Source organism: Trachypithecus francoisi, unplaced genomic scaffold, assembly GCF_009764315.1.
Source record: "Trachypithecus francoisi isolate TF-2019V2 unplaced genomic scaffold, Tfra_2.0 Lachesis_group4, whole genome shotgun sequence".
NCBI lineage: Eukaryota > Metazoa > Chordata > Mammalia > Primates > Cercopithecidae > Trachypithecus > Trachypithecus francoisi.
In genome coordinates, this window is record NW_022681469.1 from 9,189,197 (window position 1) to 9,206,882 (window position 17,686).

The 17,686-nt window shown below is 60.5% G+C and overlaps 1 protein-coding gene across 1 annotated transcript in view; it reads right to left on the reverse strand.

Moving 5' to 3' along the window:
* The window catches only part of LOC117072490 (SCO-spondin-like), a 58,753-nt gene that overhangs the window by 35,716 nt on the left and 5,351 nt on the right, over positions 1–17,686 (reverse strand). The window contains 36 exon segments of the mRNA XM_033192708.1: positions 260–410; positions 490–634; positions 1,337–1,464; positions 1,575–1,793; positions 2,106–2,210; positions 3,429–3,483; positions 3,585–3,738; positions 4,301–4,451; positions 4,571–4,753; positions 4,846–4,986; positions 5,083–5,235; positions 5,346–5,577; positions 5,659–5,750; positions 5,850–5,978; positions 6,532–6,768; positions 7,230–7,451; positions 7,656–7,889; positions 8,133–8,302; positions 8,394–8,487; positions 8,584–8,733; positions 9,084–9,193; positions 9,282–9,409; positions 9,511–9,707; positions 10,849–10,983; positions 11,334–11,590; positions 11,836–11,930; positions 12,045–12,234; positions 12,975–13,209; positions 13,442–13,607; positions 13,784–14,011; positions 14,096–14,271; positions 14,821–14,938; positions 16,171–16,315; positions 16,625–16,865; positions 16,972–17,143; positions 17,415–17,567. Coding sequence (XP_033048599.1) covers positions 260–410; positions 490–634; positions 1,337–1,464; positions 1,575–1,793; positions 2,106–2,210; positions 3,429–3,483; positions 3,585–3,738; positions 4,301–4,451; positions 4,571–4,753; positions 4,846–4,986; positions 5,083–5,235; positions 5,346–5,577; positions 5,659–5,750; positions 5,850–5,978; positions 6,532–6,768; positions 7,230–7,451; positions 7,656–7,889; positions 8,133–8,302; positions 8,394–8,487; positions 8,584–8,733; positions 9,084–9,193; positions 9,282–9,409; positions 9,511–9,707; positions 10,849–10,983; positions 11,334–11,590; positions 11,836–11,930; positions 12,045–12,234; positions 12,975–13,209; positions 13,442–13,607; positions 13,784–14,011; positions 14,096–14,271; positions 14,821–14,938; positions 16,171–16,315; positions 16,625–16,865; positions 16,972–17,143; positions 17,415–17,567 — 5,891 coding nt within the window.

A 17,686-nucleotide genomic window follows, 5' to 3' on the forward strand; every position in this document is an offset into this window, starting at 1 on the left:
CCCTTCTAACAAGTTCCAGGTGCTGCCAATGCTGCTGGTCTAGGGCCCACACCTGGAGAATCCCTGAATCAACTATGAGAAAGGCAGGGAATCCTAGAATCCAGGTGGGAAAGGGCCTTGAAGGCACGCAGCTGCAGCTCCTCAGCATGCAGGGTCTGGGCACCTGGGGGGCGAAGGCAGTGTTGGGCCCCTCCCACATGGCTGTCCCCTTGAAGGCCAGGCCAAGGGCGTGAGCTGCACACAGCCGGCCACAGTATACCTGCCAGTGCCCTCAGGCGGCAGCACACAGCCCTCCTCATCCGAGCCATCCTTACAGTCCAGAACACCGTCGCACAGGCTCCCTCTCAGGGCACACTCACCACTGGCACAGCGGAGTCCAACCCCTGGGCACAGAGGTGCCGGTGGGGACCCTGTGTGGAGGACGTACGGCTGAGGGCTCCTCCCATGGCCCCTCTCTCTCCTGCCCTGCCACCCCTGTGCAACCTGTACCTGGCTCACAGCCCAGCAGCTCCACCCGCAGGGGGACATCGCTGTGGTGGGCATCGCGGGGCCACACCCTGACAAACCTCGCCTGCACCATCTGGCCAAAAGTCCATACGGCAGGGTCCAGGTCGTCCCAGTGTCTAGGGAAAAGCTGCCGGCAGAGGATGCTGCTGACTGAGCTTCACCTCTTTCTCAGGCTGACCTCATGACTTTGAGTGACCCCACTGTTTCCCCAGTTTTCACGGCCATCCCAGAGCCATGCCCCCCACCCTGGCAGTAGGAATTGGGCTCTCAAGGCTGGAGGGAGCTGGTCCTGGACTGAGCTCCTCCTGCTGAGCTGGAGGTACCCTGAGGGCAAAGGCCAGGTCCTGTTCACTGCTGTGTCCCCAGGGCCTGGCTCGGCACCTGGCACAGAGCGGGTGCTCCTGAAACAGCTAAGACTTAACACACAGCATGGGCTGACTCCTATCGCTTCGTGCGGTTTGTCTCCGGGAAGGATGCAAACCCCCTGAGGGGAGGGCTGTGCCCCGGCTGCTCTCCACAAAGACCTGCGTGGGTCTGGGCCCCCAGAGGCCCTCAGTGAACTTGGTGCTCCCCACCCTCTCTCCCTTGTAGGCTTCACATACCTGCCCTGAGTCTGAGCCACTTGGATGGTTTCCAGCATCCATGTGACAGTGGCACCCAAGCCTCAGCTCCACAGAGCACAGTCCCTGCTACTCACCAGGTATTCAACAAGCATCGAATGCAGGCCATGCCCCTCGGGGAGACTGGAAGGCCCTTGGGGACAAAGACTATGGAAACTACAAAAGGGTATGGTGGGCCACTGGCCCTATCGGCCTTGGGCGGGTGGTACCTTGGGCAGGGGCAAGATGCCAGGCAGGATGTCATGATAGTCAAGCCAGCGTAGACCATTGCTGCTGAACTGGAGTGAGAAGCTGGTGGCAGACGCGTTGGAAGAGCCAGTCGCTGGCACTATGATGCCTGGGGAGGGAGGGGTCAGGGCAAGAGCAGAGGTCAGAGCTGAAGGAGCTACACCTGCCCCCCGCCCCATCATCACTGCCTCCCCCTCAAGCACTGCCCTCCTCACTGACCAGTGAGGTTCCGGGGCTGAAGCAGGTCCAGCTGCAGGTAATGGGGCCGAGTGTGCCATCTGGCATAAGGATGACCTCCAGCGCGCCATCCGTGAGGGCTGGGCTCCTGGGTAGGAGCCCCCATGAGGGCAGCCTGGGTGGGGTGTTCCAGTTGCTGGGACGATGCATGCAGACTCCCCTCGGCCAGTCCTGCCAGCCCCAGGGGAGAATAGCAGGGGTCTGGGTGCAGAAGAGAGAGACAGGTTGGAGTAGGGTAGGATAGAGGGTGGCAGGAGTCTTCAGGGACACGGTTAGGAAGTTGCACGGGGAGCTAGGGGATGTGAAAGGCTCACATGGGTGACTTTGGCCCAGGGAGGGAAGAGTCAAGAGAGGCAACTTAAGATAGGATGACTCCCAGATCCTTAGGATGACCATCCATTATGTGCAGGACAAGGAGGATGTCCCCGAGGGCCTGTTTCCCCTCCCAGGTTGGATAATCCCTGGGCAGCGTGGCCCCTCTCAGCACTGCAGGGCACTGCACACATCCCTTACCTCCTGGTGGAGGCAGAATGTAAGTGGCCAAAGGGAATCTGATCTGGGGACTGGGAGCCGGAGCTGCAGCAGGAGTGGCCATGGGCTGGACTGTCTGGTTCTCTCCTGTGGGAGGAGACTTCAGGATTAGGAGACAGAGACCAAGAGGCTCACAGTTCCTGGACCAGCACTCAGGCCTCTCCCCACTTCTTGAGCACTTTCTCCCTGCTGACTTCCCAGAACAACTTCCTAGCTGGGAAAGGTCCGTCTCCTTCCCTTGGTGTGAATCGGGGGCTTTCACATCCGCTGAGTATTTAGAGAACATAGAGTAAAACTGCCAGCCTGAAACTATTTTCAGCCCAGGACCCAGCAACTGCAGCTCCTAACCCAGGGGTGCTGACACCAAAAAGGCACCTTCATGGGCATTAGAAAGCGGTTGCCTCTGGATGAAAGCAGCTCTGTGGGCTGGAGTCTAGGCCCCAATCACAGCTAACTTGCACAGTGAACAACCTGTGCAACTGAGTATGCTGGCTCTGTTTTAACCTCAGCAACTTGTGGATGCACTTTTAGGATAAGAAAGCTGCAGCCTGACCAACATGGCAAAACTCTGTCTCTACTAAAAATACAACAATTAGCTGGGCATGGTGGTGCATGTCTAACCCCAGCTACTCGGGAGGCTGAGGCATGAGAATCACTTGAAGCCAGGAGGGAGAGGTTGCAGTGAGCCGAGATCGCACCACTACACTCCGGCTTGGGTGTCAGAGTGAGACCCTGTCTCAAAAAAAAGAAACAAAAGGAAAGAAAGAAAGAAAGAGAGGGAGGGAGGGAGGGAGAGAGAGAGAGAGAGAGAGAGAGAGAAAGGAAGGAACTAAGGAAGGAAGGAAGGAAGGAAGGAAGGAAAGAAAGAGAGAAACCTGGACCCATAAATGCATCCATTTCAAGCCTTTGTATTTTCCTATTTCATTTATAATTCATTTCCAGGCAAAGATACTTTCGAAAAGTCCAACTTAACTTTGTCTTGGCTGTTCTAAGATGAAAAGAAAAGCAACCAGAGCAACCAGATCTGAACAGAACCAGAGGAAAGAGAACACCTCAAAGGTGGCACCATGTGGGAGGCAGAAAGCCCCCAAAGCACAGGAAGGCAAGGCGGATGGAGAGGGAGGGCAGAGAGAAGCCTTCCCACCCTGAGGTCCCTTCTTTCCCTTGGCATGCAGAACTCAGGCTTCCCGCCACGCTGAGGCTGGGGTATCCAGCCACCTCCGCTCAGTGCCCCGGTTCCCTCTCAGCGATCCCACCAATTGTCCTCCCCCTGGGGCTTCCCTGTCATTCCCCAGGCACACTCACCAGGTAGGGCACAGTGGCAGCATGATTCTCCCATTCCCTCCACCAAGACCCAGCCCTGCAGAGGCACAGAGGTCAGGCCACCTGCCTATCTCCAACCCACTCCACCAGCCTCCACACCCCTCCAGCTCTGCCCACCACACAGTCCAATGCCCTCACCTGGGGGCAGCTGCCGAGCGGGCAGTAGGGTGAGCAGCGTGCGGTGAGGTTGTGCAGACACTGGCACACCCTGCAGGGGCCCCCACGCCAGCGTTCCCCGACACGGTGGACCTGGCCCTGGTGCTCACACCCCTCACAGGGCTCCGTCTGGCACCTGAGAAGGGAAGGATATCCCTGAGCTGGTGACGGGGCTTGTGTGGGGTAAACAACTCTCCTGGTTTGCCTGGATTGAGGACATCCCTGGGACTTGGGACTTTCTGTGATAAAACTGAGAAAGTCCTGGGAAAACTGAGACATTTGGTCACCCTATAAGCCCACTCTGCCTCTGCACCTGAGACATTGCAACTGGCCCAGAAGAAGGTCAGGGAAGCAATTTGTGCCAACACTGCAGCCAGCACAGCAGGTCCCAGAGGGGGCTTGGGAGGCAGCTATGGCAATAGCCCCCTGCAAGCCTCAGCCCAGGAATTCAAGCTGAGTTTGTGAAGCTACATTTGCGGGCTCCGTCTACCCACCTTCAAGACCTAGAAAGCATAAAACTAGAGAAGGGGGAGGCCAGCAGTCCCCAAAGAGGTTCTGGGATTCCTGGGGTTTAGACAGGTAGGGACACAGGGCAGTGTGGTAGATGTGGAAGGGGCACACAGGAAGCTTCCTAAGTGGGAGGTGGGGTGCGGGTCAAGGTCCCTGCAGGTGCCCCAGTGGGGGGGGGAACAGAGCACCTGCGTGCCTTGCGGTGGATGCCACGGCACTGGCGACCTCGTCCGGAGGGGCGGGGGTTGTTGGGGCTCCGGAAGGACCACTGGAGGCTCTGACTTCCACAGGAGCCCAGACACTCAGCCCAGGGCGACCAGGAGGACCAGCCACAGTCCACTGAGGGAGGGCCAAGAGTCAGGGCCTGAAGGAGGTGGTGGATGCACAGCTGGGAGGTGGGCCTGAAGGAGGGTGGATGCGCAGGGAGAGGACTAGGGACCCCGAGGGAAGGGCCTCACCAGCACAGTCCGGGTTGAGTCGGCAGCGTCGGGGCCGCCCGTCTTGGCAGATGCAGAGGCGGCAGTCGGCCTTGATGCGTTGCCCGGGCCAGTAGCGGGCGCCATCTACCAGGCAGGGGCACTGCCGGGGCCACACACACCACCCCTCGCTGCCCAGCACCTGCCCTTCTGGGCACCAGCAGCCTAGAGGGGGCCCAGGATGAGGCTTCCATGCAGAGGGCTGTCGCCACAGACCCACACCCTGGAGCCAGCACCTGGGCCCAGAGCCCCCTTACCTGGGCTGCCACAGGGCCGATCAGGTGGGCACATGACCTGGCTAGAGATGTCATCACAGGTCAGTGGGCAGGGGGCACAGGGCTGGAACATCAGCTCCCCAGAGCAGGTGGCATTGGGGCAGCTGTCCTGAGGGCAAGGCTCTGAGAGAAGCCGGAAGCAGAGGTCAGAGGTCAGGGAAGGGAGCTCTGCAGAGGTGATGGCCTCCCACCAGCAGTGCCATCCTCTCTTTCACTCACTGGTCTGGCGGGTGCTGTGCGGGCCTCCGGGCAGTGCAGCGCAGGTGCGGCCCCCGTTCTGGGGTGGGTGGCACTGCCGTTGCCGCGTCATGGTGCCCCTGCATGGCTCAGAGCACACAGACCAGGGGGACCAGGCGCTCCATTCACCGTCCACTGCAAGGCGGGGGGACAGGGCAGGCAGTGGGGACCATGGGTGAAGGCTGAAGGCCTAGTGGCCTTCTTCTCCCTTCCTCTATCCAGGCCCCACCACCCCAGCCCCTCACCTGGGCAGGCTGCTGTGAAGCAGGTCTGAGACTGGTGCTCAGGTCCCGGGCAGTGCTGTAGCACCAGGAGGCCGAGTGGGGAGCAACGGCGGCTCCGGCCCTGCCCCCCGGGCCCACATGTCCGGCTGCAAGGTCCCCACGGGCTCCAGGGGCCCCAGGCCCCACAACCCTGCTCTTCTGGGGAGGGACCTGCCTGCCCTGACCCTCCACAGTCAGGCTGCCCATCACACACCTGGGGAGAGAGTGGGGTCAGGGCTCCTGCGCTGGGGGGCAACATGGCACTGCCGCCTCCACCACCCACTCCCACCCTCACCAGCTTGAAGCCTATGCAGGTGCCATTGGGGCAGGTGTATTCTGGGCAGGGAAGCCCTGTCCTGTTGGGGCCTCCCAGGGCTGGCAGCCCCCCTGGGAAAGAAGAGGAGAGAAAACACAGTGAGCAGGGAGTGTGAGCTGCGTCCCAGGCCCAGCCAGCAGGGCCTCCCTTAGGGAACAAAGCGTCCTCACCGCAGTCCAGCTCGTCCTCGCCCTGGGGACAGTCTGGGATCCCATCACAGAGCTGCTCAGGAGTTAGGCACAGCCCCGGAGCCACACCACAGGGAAAGAGGCCAGGGCACGGAGGCAGCTGGGTGGAGCCTGCGGGCACCATGAGATGTCCTGCTCTGCTCCTGTCCCTTCCTGCCCTCTCCCTGCAGAGGGGCAGGAAGATGGATGGGAGGCGGCAGGGCAGGCCAGCCTGGGAGGAGCTGGGGCCTGTGCACAGCTCCCTCTAGAGGGAGGTAGGCAGGACCTGAAAGGCTGGCTTGCAGTGACACAAAGGGTGTGCTCAGGTCTGGTGGGGAAACGCTGATGGCGGGACCCCTCCAAACAGACACACTCCCCAGCCCCGCAGAGCCTCTGCCCACCCTCTCATCCCTTCTTGGCCAAGTGTGGGCAAAGACAAAGCCCCTTTCTTCTCTCCCCTGGGCCTAGGTGGGAGGGCAAAAACATTTCAAATAAAGTTTCACGAAAAAGATCAAAGGAACGCAAACATGGCCCAGCCTCGCATGCCCCCAAACCTAAATCGCTCTGGCTGCGGCGCCCACCTGTACCTCAGGAGGCGAAGGTGGGGGTGGTGCTCGGGAAGAGGTGGGCCAGCCGGCTTGGCCAGCGGGGGGCCGCGCACGGCCGGGGGGCGCGGGAGCCTCACCGCAGGCGTCGGGGTCCTCGTCCGAGCCGTCGGGACACTGCCGAACGCCGTCGCACAGCTGCTCGCGGGACACGCAGTGAGGGCCGTGGGCGCAGGGCGCGTCGTGCGGCGCGCAGGGCTCTCCGCAGCCGTGCTCGTCGCTGCCGTCGGGGCAGTCCTCCTCCTGGTCGCAGCGCCAGCCCCGCGGGATGCACTCGCCGCTGCCGCACCGAAACTCGAAGGGGCCGCAGGACGGCGCTGCGGGGAGCGTCCGCGCTGGATCCTCCGCCGGCGAGCGCCCTTCCCATCCCAACTGCGCCCAGGTCAGTCCTTCCACCTCCGCCGCCGCTGCCCTCCCTGCTCCAAGTCCCTTGGCCGTTTCCTGGGCCCGGCCCTAACCCACCTGCAGCCCCTTCCCGAGAACAATCCCTCCTGCATTTTGCTGCCCTGTTGGTGTTCCCAAAGCTCTCCCCTGGGTCAAGAATTTCCATGAGACTCCCTGCAGCTGGGAGGGAGGCCTTGAACGCCAGGAAAGAGTGTAGACTCTTTCAAACGCCGTCCACTTCATTCACTCCAGCGTCTTCCGGAGTCTCCCACTGTGCCTTGCTCCTTCCCATGCCAGCGCAGCGCCACAAATGCGTCTCTCCGAGGTTTCCATGCCCCTCTCCCCCAGGCTTCTGGCCACCAGCTTTCCCACCTCTTCCCTCCAGGAGACTCACCAGGGCTAACACTGGCCAGGGAACTTGGCGTAGTGTCCAGGGAGCCAGAGGAGGGGCCAGGCAAGGTGCCGACAGGAGGCGTGGGCAGAGAAGGTAGGGGGCAGTGTCCCGGCCCCTCATCGGCTCCATCTGGGCAGTCCCAGACTCCATCACACAGCTGGATGGCCCCCAAGCAGCTGCCATCGACACAGGACACCTCCCCGGGGACGCAGGTCACCTGCCCTGCAGCCAGAAAAGAAGAGCTGGCCCTGGGGCACTGCCCTGTACTCTTACTGTTTGGGGTGCCCCAACTCCCATACCCTGAGGACCAACTTCATAGCAGGAACCTGGCAAAGGAGCGAGGAGGCGAAGTCAGGGCTCTTGAGGAGATGGGCCTTGCGGGAGGGAGTGCCAGGTGGGCTGGTTTCCAGCGTGGGGACAACTCACCCAGGCAGGACTCCTCATCTGCGGCGTCCGGACAGTCAGGATGCCCATCACAGAGCAGGCCCGGGGGCAGGCAGCGTCCATCAGCACAGGCCAGCAAGCCCTGGGGGCACGGGCAGCCCTTCTCATCTGTGCCATCTCCACAGTCATCATGGCCATCACAGAGCAGGGCCAGGGGCAGGCAGTGGCCAGAGCTGCAAGTCATCTGCCCCTCCCCACAGCCTGGGGCGGCACAACCTAGCACGGGGCAAGCAGGCAGGCTCAGGACGCTGCTGTAGGGGCCCAGAGAAGCCCCGAACCCCAGAGGGACCAGAACACCCTCTCTTCCCCTCATCCCTCCGAGCCACAGATAGTCCCTGGCAATGGGAGCAGCAGCTAAAGAAGCCGCTCCAGGACAGCTGCCTTGGCCCCAGGAAACTCAGTTACATGTGCAAGGACTGACCAATCCTGTCGCTTCCACACACGAGCAAAGACACTCACCCTCCTCATCAGAGCCATCGCCACAGTCGTCCTGGTTGTCACAAAGCCACCCATGGGGCACACAGTGCCCATTCTCTTGGCACAGGGCCTCTTCCTCTGCACAGCCAGGCACCGGCTCCTCACAGTGGCCACCGTCACCCCCACAATGCCATTGACCTTCCTGGCACGTGCTGAGCACACAGCGTCCTGGGATCAGCCACAAGCTGGGCTTGGCCCAGTGCTTCTTCAATAGGCGCCCCCCAAGGTGACCTCCCCACTCACCAGTTCCCGCACTCCTTCTGCAGCACAGACCCCGGCGGGAAGGAGTGGCTGCGCCACTCACAGGGGCAGGAAGCTGGCTCCAAGCAGGCTCCTCCTGAGGCCACAGAGTGCAGGGCTTAGAGCAAAAGGGCACAGTGGCCCCTTCCCAGTCTCAGTGCCCCTCCCCTCTGCCCGTTGTCACTCTACACACCGTGCAGCAGAGTCCCCTCGGGGCAGAAGCAGCCCTCCACACAGGCCACCACCTGGCAGTGCCACCCAGGCTCAGGATGCTGCTCATGGCAGGTAGGGGGACACGTGGGGCCACAGGCCTCATACACCTGTCCCCCTTCACACTGCAGGGCTGGGAGGAGAAGAGAGAGGCTTGGATCACCAAGGCACCGGGGCAGCAGGATGCAACCACACCAGGCTGGCTGCCCAAGGTGACCACCATGGAGGGCACGGGGCATCTGGTGTAGACCTTGGGCACGATCCCCCTGGGCCTATGTGTACCATGTCAGCTCTACTCAGGAGCCATTCTTGCATATATGGCTCATCTAGAAAAGCGACTGGCACAGAGTAAGCACTCAATGCACAGCTTGCCCTTGAATGAATGAACGGCCGTCTTGTGGGACAGCAGAAGCTCTTTCAAGACGCTGAGCCTGTGGCAGTGGCAGGATTGAGCACTGGGGACTGAGGGCAGGGCACACTCACGGCAGAGCTCCTGGCTACGCCAGCGCACATGGTACCCATGCCGGGCACACTCATCTGCGTAGGTGGCAATGGCTGAGCAGAGGCACTCACAGTCACCCCCTGAGTCGCAGCTGTGGGAGGAAGTATTCAGTCCCGGCACCCCCTCCGCACGCCCTGGCACCCCCACCTCTACCCCACTCCAGGTTGTCCCCTCCTTACCCGCAGGCGTCATGCAGGCACCACTCATAGTGCTGCTGCGGGGGGACCTCTGCGTGGCATGATGCGAAGAGCGGCTGCAGCAGCACCCCGCAGCGGGCCCGAGCCCAGCCAGCCCGGTGTGTGTTCACCTGCAGGCACAGGGTGGCGTCTCCAGCACAGTGGACTAGTGGACACCCTCCCCAGCCCTGCCTCTGGGAACCTCCCTTCCTGCTTTCCCACCCTCACTCACTGCGCAGGGATGTGGCAGGTCTCCTGGCTCAGGGCAGAGGGTGCTGAGGCGCCAGGAGTGGGCGGCCAGTTCAGCTGTGGGCTCCAGGACGCCCTGGCGGCTCCGCAGATCATTACTGGCATCTCCATCAAAGTCACCACACAGCCCAGCCACGCGACCACGGAACTGAGGGGCCAGTTGCACCAGGACCCGAGTCCCTGGTGGCAGGCAGCATGGTTAAAAGTGACGCCACAAGCCCTTATCTGGGCCAGAAGACCCAGGGTCTGTTTTACCACCACCAGGTACCAAGCCACCAGGAGGTGTGGTTACCTCTTTTGTGGGGGGATGATTGGTGATGATAAATGAAGAGACCTACATTTGGAGGGCTCAAGGTGGGAAGTAGGAGCCTATTTTCCTAACTAACACCAAGCCAAGGGCTGGGGGGACGGAAATTCTCCATCAGGTCAGATTCCGGGAAATCAGACTCCAGGATGGACTGTGAGGCTCAGTAGCACCAGCCTTGGTGGCGGCAGGCTGGGAGGGTGGCCCAGCGGATCAGAGCCAAGTCTATATGGGGGTTGTCTGGGTTTCTGTTAGTTCTGCAGAAGCAGTTAGATATGACATACAAACCAGCTGCTTATATGGGTGATGGGAAGTTAGGGTATTTATTTTCATTTTGCCTTTCTAAAACTTAGTATTTTCTCAATGTTTCCCTTGGTGTGGAAGGATTGCTTTCATAATGATGAAAAAGATAATTATGAAAACCTAATTTTTAAAAAAAGTTTTTTTCTCGCTCTATTGCCCAGGCAGAGTGCAGAGGGGTGATCACAGCTCACTGCAGCACCGACCTCCCAGGCTCAAGCAATTCTCCCACCTTAGCCTCCCAAGTAGCTGAGACTTCAGACGCGCACCACCGTGCCCGGCTAATTTTTGTGTTTTTTCTAGACAGGGAGTCTTGCCATGTTCAACCCCGTCTGGTCTCGAAGCCCCGAACTCAAGATCTGCTCGCCTCAGCCTCCCAAAGTGCTGGGATTACAGTTATGAGCCACTGCACCTGGCAAAAAACCTAATTTGGAAACTTGGACCTCTTGCATGGACTGGAAGGTAGGAGTGGCACTGGGCTGGGCATGGGGCAGGGCGAGTGCCGGCCAGGCAGGGAGGTAAAGTGAGAGCTCAGGGTCCTAGCCTGGCTGTCAGCCTAGCTCTCAGCCTGGAAATCTGCCTTATGGAGGTGTCAGGGGCTCAGTGGAGGGAGACCAGGAGGAGGGAGGGTCAGGCACTGGGAGAAAGAACTTGGGGTGAGTCCAACCCTATAGATGGGGCACGGGTCCGATGGTTGAGGGAGGGCAGGGGCCTGACCTCCGTCCCAGAGCAGGGTGAGGCCCAGGCGGGTCGAGAGCAGCAGGAAGAGGCCAGCACGATGCAGGCTCAGCCCGGGGCCTGTGTAGACTTTGGGGGGCGTCACCCTCAGCCCATTCACTGTCACTGCCCGGCCTGTAGAGGAAGAGAGGCATTCAGGCCCAACTTGGAGGAAAGGGTCCTCCAGATCCTCATGAGGCTCTCTAGCTCCCCCATTGAGCCCTTCTTCTGCTTCTCTACCTATGTGACCTTGGGCACGTCACTAGACTTCTCTGGGACTTAATTTCTGGGAGCCTTCCAGTATTATGAGTCCCACCCAAGAGGACAGGCACCAACCCCATGGCATGGAGGGCAGCCACGCCTGGTAAGGAGCCTGCCAGCAGCGGGCAGACACAGGGAACCCCATCCCCGCCCAACTTGCACAGCTGGGAAGCCATCCAGGTGTGCCCCTCCCTGGCAATGTCACCCTTCAATGTTGCAGCCACCTCTGAGCATGTGCACAACAGTGCCCTCCAGACGCACAGCCAATGCTTTGGTGCAGGTGAGACCGCTGGCCCCACAGGGCAGGTTCTGGGCAGAGACTGTAAACAGGCCACTGGCCTCTCGCACCAGCAGATACTCGCAGGCCCCGGGAAAGGTGAAGGCCAGTCCATCAAATGTCACATAGTGGGGGGCGCCTGATGCCTGGCACCGCCCACTGCACCGCTGGCCTGTGCAGTGCCACTGCCGGCCCCGGCACACGCTATGGACAAGGTGGGGGAGACAGAGTCACTGAGGACAGAGCCCTGGGGGCTGGATCCAGGGGAGGCAGCTGGTCCAGGTTCCAGGCAGTTTCAGCAGCCCTCAGGGTGGAGGGGTCCTGCAGGGTTCCTCTGGCCCAGGCCAGTCTGGATACCCCAGCCCCCACCACCCCAACCCCTTCTGGTGGAGGGAAGGATGATGTGTGGGGAGCCATGGGCCACAAGGCCAAAGGGTTAGAGGTCATACCAAATGTTGCAGTCTTCCTGGATGGTGGCGTTGGGTGGGTACCACTGCCCACTGTGACGGCAAGGACAGAGGTCAGGAGGCACACAGCGCTCGTCCTGGGCAGAGGGCAGGAACAAAAGGCACCATGTAGGGGTGTGAGGGGAGCAGGGCAGTGCCCTGGCTTAAGGAAGGCCATCCTGTTCTCCCATGCAGCTCCTTTTTGGACTCACCAGCAGCACCATGCCCTGTGGACAGACACAGCCATCAGCGCCGCCTGCAGGGCAGGAGTGACTGGCGGTAGGGTTGTCACAGGTGAGGAGACAGGCACCAGGGGCATAGACAAGCTCCCTAGGGCAGAACGCCTGCTGTGGGGGGCAGCGGCGAGCTGTGCAATTCCAGAGGCCCCTTTCCTGGCAGACACTGCAGGAGGTTGAGAAGGAGTAAGAGGCAAGTCTAAGCCTCCAGGGACCTGGTCTGACCTGGTGAGAATCTCAGGAACCCAGACGCTCGTTGGGTTCCCAGGTGTCCAGATCCCATCATGTTGAGTGAAAACCCAGCCCTGATGCTGGAGACCTGTCCATCTCAGCTCCCAACACCCAGTCACCAACACAGGGAGCTGGACTGTTTCCAGCACCCTGACATGCCTGGGATAGACATTGTCACCCTTTCTGTCCCAGCTCCAATAGGGCCATCCTCCAGGCTCTGGAGCAGGACAGAGATATTGAACCACCCTACTCCTAGCCCAGGTAGGAGAGGGGTGCATTGAAGCCTGCATCCTCAGCCCCCACCTTCATCAACCCTGGATCCTGGCCCTGCCTGCACAGATCCATAATCTGCCTTCACTTCTCTTGAACAAGCTGTGTGACTCTGCAAGCTGTTTAGTCTATCTGAGCCTCAGTTTCCTCATCTGCAAAATGGGAGCAATTTTTCCACTTCTTACTTTATTAGGTTATGGTAGGAAGTAAAACTAGATAAAAGGATGCACAGGAAAGTGCTTTATGGACCCTAAAGTGCCCCACTACCGAGGGGAAGTGATCAGCACTCTGTCACCTCCAGCGTGCATGCTGCCACCAACAAGGCTGCACACCCCACCCGTTATCTCCCAAGCTACCTCTTCACCCCCACATTCTTCCTCTTGCCCCAAAGGTCGCTGCCCTCACCAGCGGTTGCACTCCTTCATGGTGGCACTACCAGGGGCATAGCGACGGGCTCCGAGCTGGCAGGGGCACAAGCTGGGGGGCACACACTGGCCCTCAGGGTCCCACAGCAGCCCCAGAGGACAGTTACAACTGGCCACACAGCTGCCCAGCGCCCCACAGTCCTCTGGCTCCCCGCAGTGTTGACCGCATGCTGGGGCACACTCTCGGTACTCCTGGCCACCAGGGCACAGAACAGCTGGGCACAGGGACACACACAGGTCAGGGGCATAGCCACCGCTGGCTCTCTCGCTCTCTCCACCCCCTCTGAACCCCACACCCCACATCCCCTGTGCCTCTGCAGGAAGAAAAGCCCGGCAGTCTGCCAAGGGTAGTGATGCACCCCGGGCCCCCAGCCATTCCTGGAAGGGGGATGGGCTAGGGAGGAGGGGAGGAGCCTAGGTAGGGCTGGCTGGGCTGAGCGAACTCACGACAGAGGGTCTGGTTCCTCCAGGGAGGTGAGGCACCTTCCTGGGCACAGCGACGCGCATAGGCAGACAGCACTGGGCACAGGCAGTCCCTGCCAGGGTCACAGCCACACACGGCTGCCAGGCAGCGCAGATAGAATGGCTCCCTGTCCACCAGCCTGTGGCATTCCTTGGGAGGAGATGGGAAAATGGGTCAACTTCTCCTCCATGGAGTCTACATCCCCTTGGTCCCCAACAGCACCCCTGGGCTTGTCTGGTCTTCCTTGACCCTCCCAAGAGCCCAGGTGGAGGGCAGGGAAGGTGTTGGCCCATCTTACGGATGTGGGAGGAGCCCAACCCAGCTACCTGGAAGACAGAGCTGTGCAGGATGGCACAAGCTGTCTCTGCGAAGGTGTGGCGCTGGGAGTGGGTGGTGCAGGGGGAGAGCGGGGCACTGTCCCCAGAGGGGCAACTTCCCTTGCCGGCCACCTGGAACTTGCTAGCAAAGGCAGCAATGCTAGTTTCCACATCTCCAGCTGGTGTCAGGAAGTCGTCCTGCTGGTTCTGGGTGAAGGTGCCACACAGACCCTGCACCTGGGCCACAGGCACGCATGTAAGACAGCCGAAGGCAGTCCCACTGCACCCTTGCTCAGCCACACACCTGCCTCACTGGCACACCTGGTGGGCATGGCGGGGGTCCAGAGTGATGTAGGCTGCAGGGTCAGACAGTCCCCAGAGCACCTGGGCCCCAGGCCAGCGCAACAGCAGGAAGGCAGAAGAAGTTTGGTGCACACTGAGGCCCTCAGCGCCAATCCAGGGCAAGCCCACGTCCTGCCCATTGACCAGCACAGCTCCTGGAACAGGGGGCCTGGTGATGGGGGTGGGGCACGTGGAAGGATAGGGCTGTGAGAAGGGAAGGAGCTTGGGTGGGAAGTAGGAGGTCCCATGTCAGGGTGGGCTGCTGGGGACAACCAAAGTGTCCACCTGAGCTCCCTACCCCTGTGGCCCAAGGACTACCCTTGGCACACAGATTTTCCAGTCCCTCACCCTCATGATCAGTGTGTGGGAGGAGCTAGATGGCGAGCCAGAAGCTGGTTGGGGAGGGTTGGAGGGACCCTGCTGAGAGTGGCCTGCCCGGTCTGGTCATGGCTCGCGGCCTTTCAAGCTCTCATAGCTGCATGACTTGTACTTGACCCCAGGACGGGGCGGAAGGTGCCTTGGAATATCTCCTCAGGACTCTGTGTGTCTGCTTCAGAGATGAGAGGGCCAGGGAAGTTGAGGCAGTGTGCTCAGGTGCAGGACTCTGGGGAAGAGTGTCTGGACTCCAAAGCCATAGGGTAGTGTGCAGGGGGAGCAGTGACAGGAGGCCTGGGACTGCGCCAAGAATTCAGAGCAGAGGCTACCTGAGTCCCTGAGCTGGATGTGGGTGTCCTCCAGGGAGACGGAGATGGCGTGGAGGCAGCTCCCAGAGTCACAGGCCCCATGCTCCAGTAGGATCACTAGCTGTCCCTTCACATAGTCCTGGGACAGGCAGGGGGAATTCAGTGGGGCCAGGCAGGCCGACTCTCTCTGGGGAGGCTTTTGGAGACCTTCCCTACAGACCACCTTCAGCACGCACCTGGAGGCAGCTGCTCACCTTCCGGCCAGCCAGACTGTCTGCCAGGTAAGGGGCTTCGTCCTCACCATGGGCCGGCATGCATGGATGTTTGTGTGTATGCGTGTGCAGGGCCATGGATGTGCACATAGGTGTCATGTGGAAGTATGTGTGTGCATGTTTGTGTGTGCACGAGTGTGTGTAGGTAAGTGCGTGTCCGCATGTTAGGGTGAGATGACTCCTCTCTTTCCTCCACATGGGCATGTATGTTCTCCCATATGTGTGTGCATATGTACACACGTGCTAAATCTACATGCACATATATGAGTGTGTGTCGTGTGTATGTCTGTGTCTCTCTGTAGGTGTGTACCTGGATGCATGTATGTGTGTGTGTGTGCATACAAGTCTCTGTGTGTTGGTGTGTAGCCTGTATGTGTGTGTGTAAACATGCAGATCTCTGTGTTGGTTTGTAGCCTCTGTGTGTGTGTGTGTGTGTGTGTGTCTGCACATGCAGATTTCTGTGTGTTGCTGTGCAGCCTGTGTGTGTATGTACACACATGCATCTTTGACTGTGTTTGCTGGGGGAGATGGCTGTCTTCTTCCCTCCCCATGGACAGGCACAGCCTCTCTGAGGACTGTGCTCCCAGGACCTCATCATCTCCATCACTACTTATGAGAGGAGTGGGAATGGTCCAATAGTTCGATGGAGAGATCACTCAGGGGCCCTAGATGATTGGGAAGATCGTGGCCTGCACCTGAACTTGAGAAGTGAGCTCACTCACTGGGGGAGGTTTAGGGTGGGAGCAGGGCCTCTGATTTCCCCTGAGGTTGTTTTGCGTGAAGTAGCCTGTAACAAGCCCAGCCTGTCCCATCTGTGAGAGACACAACTGAAGATGGGTTTTGGTTACTGGCCCTGGGCTGGGTGGTGATGACAGAGGGACTTTCACAGGGAAGCTGGGGAGGAGGTGAGAACCCAGCGGGAGGCCTGAAGGCCTGTGAAAGCCATGCCCCCAGTGTTGGTTCTCCCTTGGCCTTTCCTGGGAAGACTCTGGGTTTCCCTTATTTATTTAGGGGTTTCCTTACAGTCAGTCCCACTGTGCCCTCTAGGAGGGCCCCTACTCTGGCCGAGTGCCACCCCTGCAGACCGTCCTCTGCCCACCTGCACCAGGCTGTAGCGGCAACCTTGACCGCCCCGGAAGGAGTAGCTCCGCCCATCAAAGGTGAGGTAGTGCCCGTCCCCGCCCACGGCACACTCGGCGGGGCATAGGGCCTGGGCACAGTGCCAGCGGCCATCCCTGCACACGCTGTGGACACGTAGATGAGACAATGAGCTCTGGCATCAGGTCCACACTGAGGGGGTGGAGATGACCCCTGAGCTGGAGGTGACCCCCCCAAAAACCCTTGTTCCTCCCCTCCCATGGAAGCCCCTCTTGCTGAAGGGGTAGAGGTCAGCCGGCAAGGCCATCAGCCATGCCAGCAGCAGTCCCAGTCTCCGAGAGGAAGCCCCAGAATGGGCTGGAGGCTTAGGGGAAGCAGGTTGAAGAGAGGGTGTAAAGGGAGGGATCTGAGGGTACCACATGGCCACCAACCCCCAGCATGGCTCAAGGACCCACCAGGGGTTACACAGCTGGCGCACGGTGTCACGGGGTGCATAGCGCTGGCGGCGGTAGTAGCAGGGGCAGTGGGCGGCAGGCACACAGAGGGTGCCGTTCCAGAAGAGGCCTCGTGGGCACTCGCAGCCGCTCACACACTCTTCCCTGCAGGACTCCTCCTCTCCCTGACCCACCGCCTCACAGCTGGGTGGGCAGAGGGAGGCGCAGTCGGAGTAGAGCTGACCCCCGGGGCACAGGCGCTCTGTGGGCACACGAGTGAGCTGTAGTCCCCCGCCAGACCCCAGGCAATCCTGCTGGGTGGGGAGGCCCTCAGTCAATCCCACAGCACAGGGAGGCCCAAGTAATACCGCAGAAGCCAGGTTTTCTCCAGCGAATGTGGATGTGCCGCCTGGCACAGGCCTGGGCATAGCTGGCAAAGGTGGCACACACAGCCTGCCGCTGCCCCTCTTGCCTGCTGCCCGCCATGGCCGCTGCACAGTAGGCAAAGAGACAGGCCTCGTGGTACTCAGCAGGGGAAACCTGCAGGAAAGGACGGCCCCTCAGCAAACAGCCAGCACCTCCTGCCTCCTGCTTCCATCACTCTATGACTTATTACCAAACGGATAGGCCCCAGAAGGGACCTCAGAGATCACACATATGAGCGTCATTTCCCAGAAATAAAGCCGAGGATGGAGAGGTGGGGGTTTGACAGATGGTCCAAAGTAACCCACAGGCAGGGCCAGACCAGCTTGCTGACACTTCTCTAGCACCCTCCCTTGGGTGCCAGACACCACCCCCACCCCACTCATACCTGGGCATGGCACTGCCCAAATGGACCTTCCAGCAGCTGATGGCACACGTCCTGGGCTTCAGCCCGCAGGTGGCCAGGTTCTACGTCTGCCTCTGTGAGCCCCAGGGGGCCGTCACAGCCCTGGGCCACCTCCACCGCATCCAGACACCCAGGCTGCAGAAAAAGGACATCAGGCCAGGCAGCAGTGATAAGGGACGTTAACCAGGACCCCAGAAAAATGCCTCCTGCTCTCACACAGCACCAGGGCCCCACCGTCAGGCCCACCGCCCACA